Here is a 7,484-nt window from a genome sequence, read left to right on the forward strand (position 1 = left end):
ATATATATATATATATGAAACTGTAAAAAATCGGCATAGACTATACCTGAAGGTGTGCAAAATCAATTTGAGCCCGAAAATAAACTGTACTTTCATAAAAAAACGGCGTCAGGGGAGAGGGAATGTAGTTTCTACGACAACAATGTCCACAATGTATCGATGGACCAGACACTATTTTCTTCGAGCCAAGATACTAATAGCATTGAAGACAAGTACCACGTTTAAATGATATGTCCCACCTTTAATGACGAAAACAATCCATGAATTGAGGTAAGTCGAATATTACCATACATAACACAAGCATCGATACTTTCAATACACCTCTATTGTGTCCAGATACCATCTATCCACCTCAGCAACACATGCATATTTTCCAATAAAGTAATGAGAAAGGAGTGCTAGCGCTGATCACTTCTTTTATTAGTTACCTTTCATTTAGAAGAACTGAACAATTGAAAAGCAAGTGAATGAAACAAATCACGTTTCCTGTCGGCTCACAAATTGGACGGATGTTCCCCCATCCGTAACCCTCTCCTATTGGTCCTCACTTCCTACCCCCTACCTACCCTACGACTCATCCTCATTCGTCGTCGCCACTTCATAGTGCGCACGACTACCCTACCCTTGTGTCTGTCCAGTTTGTGAATAGACAGGAAACTTAGTTCTCTTCGGAGTTTACGAAGAAGAGAAATGCAATTATACGTCCTGTACCGTGTGCGATATTAAAATAACATTAGTACAAAACTGTAATTGACAATTGTCAAATGCTCATTGTAGTTCAAATTGTCAGACTTGTACATATGACATTTTCGTTTTCAGCTTCGCGCCAAAGGAAAAAAGATTAACAGTTTAATCACCGGTTAAATCACCAAAAAAGGTTACAAAAACATTTGGGTCAACTTTTTGTATTACCATTCACAAAAGAAAACAAAAAAATGCTGTTGTTGCCCTGAAATTGAGTGGCTTTAATGGTTAGAATATGATGGAACAGCAGGTCAGTCCAGAGTCAACATTCGCCAGTTCACCAACAGTCGCCTCCACTCGGTTCAGGTGTGGTAACTTCTCCGCAAATATCTGTAAAGGTAAAAATCAACGATCCAGTAAGTCTATGTCCTTGATTAAGAATATACTATTAGACAACTTAAAGCTTTCGATCCAACAAACAGAAAATACTTTACTTAAAGTCGATGTCATTTAGGTTGGCTCAATATTTTTAACTTTGAACATGTAACTGCTAACACAGAAAAACTTTCATGATACATGTAGCAATTATTGTCTGAGGGTTGAGTGAGGCTTGAAGTTAGTGGCTATGTAGAAGTTTTGGAAGATCCGTCGGAGTTTTTCAGATACTCCTTGGACATATGGAATAGTAATGTTGACCTTGTTTTTGTTGGTCAAAGGTTGAGAGCTTTGTTGAAATTCCAGTTTTGGTAGCCACACTTAGCCAGCAGGGCACCTCGGAGGTGTCTATGTTCGTCCGTTTTGGCTTGGTCTGAAGTGATAATGTTGTCTGCACGATGGAAGAGAGTTTTGATCACTGCTAGTTTGTGTTCTAAAGGGTGGTGGGAATCAAAGGCCAGGTATTGATCAGTGTGGGTTGGTTTCCTGTATACTTCGAAACGAATGTTACCATCTTCCTCTACGATAGTTTTGGTGTCTAGGAAAGGGAGCATGTTGTCATGACTTGGCTCCTGTATGGACTTGATGTTGTCATCTATCTGGTTGATGTGGTCAAAGAAATCAGCAGCTACCCTATTTTTCAATCTGCACCAAGTGTCATCTACATATCGAAACCAGTTGGCTGGGGGAGTGTCATCGAAAGTGCTAAGGGCTTTGTTTCAACTTCTCCATGTACAGCTTTACAACAATTGGTGAAACTGGTGATCCCATAGCACAGCCGTGCATTTGTTGGTAGAACTGTCCTTTGTAGGTAAAATACTTTATTTGCATATTTAGTGGAAAATTGGAATAATTTTTCATAGTGATCACAGCCAGGTGGTCCATACTTGCCACGTTTGGAGGTTAAATATAAGTGAAGATAATTCATTTAAATTTATTATCATAACATTTGCATAATTTATGATGAAGTGCTAGAACAGCCTTCTTTGATATGATAAGTCTGTCATTATGTAAAGGATCTATGATGGGGATGAAACGAGGATTATATTTATATATAATTAATGTGCAAAATGTATAATTTTGTCAGTAGGAATGGTTAACATTATTTGGGGAAGGCATGGGGTTGTAGAATTCCCTTTTTTTATGCCGTCCATAAATTAAATCAGTGTGGCCTATTTAATAGCATATTGAATCAACAAACCTTCACACTTTCAGGCCCTTCTTCCTCCGTACAGTGGATGAGGTTCCCGTTGAAATAGATGACGTTGCAGGTATGGTCATCGACAATTCGGGAATCTGGTGTCCATATGGGTTCATAGGTGAACTTAGACTTCTCCTGGATGGCCTGAAATTTGTTAAGAATTCTTTTGAATAAAAAAAAAACATGGCACGGATTGATGAACGACTTTGTTAGGTGCCAGCGACCTATCTGTTGAAACTTTAACGGTTATTTGGTTAGGCGTCAGTATAAGAGATCCTTGAAGTATGCCAACTTAGGAAGCCTAAGTGTTTCAACATTGGTTTGACAAGGGCTCGATATAATGCAATTTTTAAACCTAAGTCGAGCTCAATTTCAGGGCGACCAAACAAAAACGAAAAATATTCAAGAGAAGGAAGTCTGTCTGATTAACACTTGAGAAGTCCCTTTCGGGTTGAATCCTTAAAAAGCTCGAAACAAGCACTACAAAACAAGCAACCCTTTGTATGTTATGGGGTATGATTGATTAAACATTATATACTACATGAAAAGAATAACAAGAAAATTTACTTTGTATCCAAAATCCAGTTTTCCAGTTTTTAATAGGCCTATGGTAGAACAAAAGCAAATAACCAGAGAAACTAGGGGGTTGTTATAAAAAAAATTATTTTTTCGTAACTTTTCAATATTAGTAAGACATGGACAAAGACGTCTGAAAGCAAAGAAGAAAAAAAAACATGTCAAGTTACCCATTAAAGGTGTCTAATGACCCTAAAAATTTCATTGGATGCCTGTGAGTACTGGCCTTACCATGCGGAATGATAAGATTTGACGTTATACACTACCAGGTGCATAAATGTGAAAATTATGTGAATTTCCTGCAAAATTCTGAGAAAGTAATGTGAACTTTTTTTAGGTTCAACGGCATCACATTTTATCACATAAGTTCACAAAAAATCATATAAAATAACATTTCTGAAGCGCGACACCTTTATGTGAAAAAATGTTATTTTTCTCACATTTTGAATTCACATTTTTTTTGGTCACGTTTTCGGGTTTTGTGATTTCACATAATCGATTCCCATATTTCAAACGGTCACATTGTTTCACATTAAATAACATTTGGCGATTCTCATTTTGAAAAAAAATCACATATTTCGGGTTTCACATATTTCTGATTGGATTCACATTACATTATATTTTTTTCACATTTCCTTGAAATTTTGCACAAAATTCAAAAAAATTTCACATTTATGCACCTGGTAGTGATATGACCAGATAAGTCAGTGTGGTGCTAAAATATATATTACTTTAGGCAGTAATTTTGTGGACAAATTTTACCATTATGGCCCTATGTGACTGAGAATAAAACAGGAAACAAATTTCCGGGAGGCAGAAATGCCGTATTCTAACATACTAGTAAGAGAATCTGACGCAAACCTTCCACGCGGTGAATCCCCAGTCGTTCTCACATACAGTCATGACTCCCGGTGCTGCCATACAGATGACCCCCTTCAGGTGGTACTCGGGCTCGGCCAGGGGAATGCCATGTACCGGATACTCCGGGAACGTCTTCCGCATGAACTCGATACCAGGGTTGATATCGGAGATCGGAGAATCGCCAACGAAGAATTCGTGTCCTAAATAACATAAACTAGTCTTATTCTGGTATTTTACATGGGAATATGTCTCTTACGGAATTTATTGCCATGTTACAACACAATTCAGCTATTCCCACTGCTATGTTTGCGTGTTGAAAAAAAAATTCATATTCATATATAACAACAAGATGGCCAACCTACGAGGTCACAGATTTTTTTCCTTTCAATAGTGTTGTTATTTAGGTATATGTAGTTAGTGTTTCTTGTCATTATTATCATTATCAATACTGTGTTTTGGTCAATCATTTTGTTACGATGCGTTCGTGACAAAACTACAAACAGAATTAAATTCGGTAACGAACCAGTGAAAACGATGTTACCGCCCTCCAAAATGGCATCCTCATCATCAACTTGGTGAACCTCCAGTCCAAGATCAATTAACACCTTCTTCACGGCAGCGGCCTTTAAAGAGAAAGATAAATATATATATATAAACAATCAAAAGGGACTAACGTCAAGTTCATTGTTATGAAGTGATTGGATCAGCTCTATCTTGTTTTTCTGTCGGTCATTTCTTTAAATTTTGAGGAATGCATATAATTTGAAGGTTAATCAGCAAATATGTATCATGCCTCCATGGAACAAAATATATATATATTTAAAGCTTAATTAAATATATGTTTTCTTAACTATTTTCATTTTTTTCTTCAAAATATATTTTAAATATGAGCCTAATATGCTTTGCATATTGTTATTTTAGCAGATATCATTAATTATGACATTTGTATTCAAATGTATACAATTTATGCATATTGGTGTTAACATTCACATGTCAAAGGTATAACGTTTCAGTCATTTGTTGTTAATGAACCATAGCATGTTTACATTAACTATGGTAGTATTTCATTATTTGCATACTAAATTTAAAGCAATGGCCCATCCGGTTTAGATTACACTCGTAGGTTGTAAGTGCTTCCTATCAAAACGAATGATAACGTCTTACCTCTCCCCTTCTAGTCTCTGAAAACGGCCGAGTCAGCAGTGCCCTGTTGCCGGCTATCACACAGATGTCTTCCACGAAGGGACAGTCGGGGAGAGACTCGTCCGCCGGCAACACGGTCACGTCTAGCCCCAGATCCCTCAAGGTCTGCGTGTACACTGCATGGTCTTCACGTGCTAGCTCCAGGTCGATTGGTTCGACTGGTGAAAGGCCATGTTTTTCATTATATACGTGTGCCTCTGAGTGGTCCGCAATGGAGTCAGGAATCTGGCGGACGATGGCGCGTGTGAATATGGCTGTAGACATCCTCACTAGGTTTTGGGGATAAAAATATGTCAAGAATTTGAGACGATATAAAATAAAGTGGCGTTTAAAACACGCCTCGGCGACGTGATTCACTTTTGATGTGAGTGATGATCATGGTTATTGTTAATGGAGATGCTTGTTTTAGTACGTGAGCCAGTCATAAGTTTCTCACGAGGATTTACTAACAAATATACTCTTAACTTGAGAGATATTTTTCCATTTCCTCATGAATTATGCAAATTAGGACCAGGTTTGAATAAATTGTGTTTAGTGATCTTCACCTTTACTGAACTATGGCAACGAAGTATGATAAATACTAAATTCCCGGCAATTACCACTATCACATTGTATAGTTATGAGAGCTAGCGGACGAGCTTTCACGTATCCTGGATGAAGATTTTTCACGGACTTGATAATATGTGTTTGTGCAGCCACGTCATCTTGGCAAATCAGAGCGCGTTACGCCGTGTAAAATGGTAAACATTACCTTGATTTCATTTTATTGACGACACGTTCACAACACCCATTTTTGAACCACTCAATGGTCTGGAGGTCGTGCAAGGCAGGCCCCATTACTGGAAAGTTCGGTGTTTCTCGGTGAGAGTAACTCACGGAATTTCTGTGGGTGAATATTCACCAAAAAGTTTCCACAAGTCGGTAGTGCGTAGAAACGTTCCGCCAATAAAGAATTGCTCTGTAAAAAGGCAGTGTTTTTGAACTTGATATGTCTACGTTAAAATTGCCAAAGAAGAGTTTGTAACTACATGTAAAACCGGTATCTCAGGCTAACTAATGCATGTATCATAAACCACCCATTGTACGTGTATATATATATACGAAGTGTTACGGGCCCTGTCACAGTTCTTCATGACCCCTTTGACGTATGGCCTGTGTATAGTTGTGCATATCACCCGAGGGAATTAAAATAGTGTAATATTCGACCATCTGATTGAAGTGGACATAAAAGGGCATCTGCTGAAAGGCTATCACATGGCTCATTCTGGCGCATTCTAAGCCTCTACCAGGCTTCGGGAAGCGGCTGTAAAGAGTAGAATTTGGCTAAATAAAAAGATTACATGCCAGTTGAGTTGTTTCGCTAGAGGGGATTGCTGCTGCAAGAACTTTAATCTTGGTATAAGAATTATTTTCTTGAGGAAAGAAAGGGTTTTCCTGCCATGCAACATGCATTGGAAAACCCATTAAAACTTATCCTGCTGCAAGAAACTTAATCGTATTGCGAGAATATTATTCTAGCTTCAAGAACCCTTTTAATGTTCTGCTTCAATCTTGGTATGAGAACCGTAGTCTAGGTACAAGAAATGCTATTAAGGAAAGAGTTTCAAGAAACTGATACTACAAAAGCTAAAAGATTCTTCGTGTAAGAACCCGAAATGCTTGCCACAAGAATGATACTCCTAAAATATTGGTTAATTAGCTGTAGGAAAAAATTCTTAGAATAAGAACAACGTGGGTTTCTTGAATTTTCTTGAAACGGAGATTCTTGTTGAAAGAATAACATTCTTGCTGACAGAAAAATTTTCTTTGCACAAGGAAAAACAAGAACATTTTGGTAGTGTCTAGTTTGCCACACATATATCTCTATTTGGCCCAACTCGCTCTATTTGGCGCTATAATTTTTCCAGCCTGGTAAAGACTAATATAACCTCGGTCGGCAGGTGTGTCGTGGCCTTTCGAGTGGTAAATATGTGCGTCGTGGCCGCCGTGTAAACTGGTAGACTACTCTAGAATTCCTTCCAACATTTTAGGTTCTTATTCTTTTGGAGTGGTTGCAAAAGTGATTAAAGTGAAGATCCTAGAGACCAAACAAATTATAAGAGCGTCAAGGTGTTGAAACAGCAACTCACCAGCTGAGAATTTCAAGGATTCAACGTCTCCATCAGAACATGCAGCATCAACAGACTGAAGTAGCCATTTTCTTCCCTTATTTTGACAGGGCCATTATGTACCATTTTTGCACCAAAAATTGAAATATTTCAAATGAAAGAAATCACTTTTTGACGTACGTGTGTATTTGTACAGTTTCTGCTCTGGAATTCGGACACCAAAGGAAAAAGGCAAGGAATTTGAATGACGGAAACTTTGAAAAGACTGACCAACTACGGAAGAGGGGATTCAGTAAGTGGTACTCAAAGCCCTTACCCGTTCCTTTGTTTAAAAAATGGCGGAAGAAATATTGGCAACATCAGTCTGTTGATGTTGTTGTCGTGGTGACGTTCGGTTCTTAAATTCTCAGGTGGTG

The 7,484-nt window shown here is 38.1% G+C and overlaps 2 protein-coding genes across 2 annotated transcripts in view; both read right to left on the reverse strand.

Moving 5' to 3' along the window:
- LOC109464183 (N(G),N(G)-dimethylarginine dimethylaminohydrolase 1-like) overlaps positions 1-7,484 on the reverse strand; it is a 26,695-nt gene that overhangs the window by 2,246 nt on the left and 16,965 nt on the right. The gene's annotated exons all lie outside the window — the stretch shown is intronic.
- Positions 692-5,257, reverse strand: LOC109464182 (N(G),N(G)-dimethylarginine dimethylaminohydrolase 1-like). Its single transcript, XM_019761117.1, has 5 exons — positions 4,922-5,257; positions 4,281-4,380; positions 3,758-3,957; positions 2,321-2,464; positions 692-1,074 (listed from the first exon to the last, which is right to left on the reverse strand). Exons 1-5 carry the CDS (start codon positions 5,222-5,224, stop codon positions 973-975), a joined length of 849 nt encoding a protein of 282 aa, XP_019616676.1. The 5' UTR covers positions 5,225-5,257; the 3' UTR covers positions 692-972.

Source organism: Branchiostoma belcheri, unplaced genomic scaffold (genome assembly GCF_001625305.1).
Source record: "Branchiostoma belcheri isolate BF01 breed outbred unplaced genomic scaffold, Haploidv18h27 scaffold133, whole genome shotgun sequence".
In the NCBI taxonomy this organism is placed as follows: Eukaryota; Metazoa; Chordata; class Leptocardii; order Amphioxiformes; family Branchiostomatidae; genus Branchiostoma; species Branchiostoma belcheri.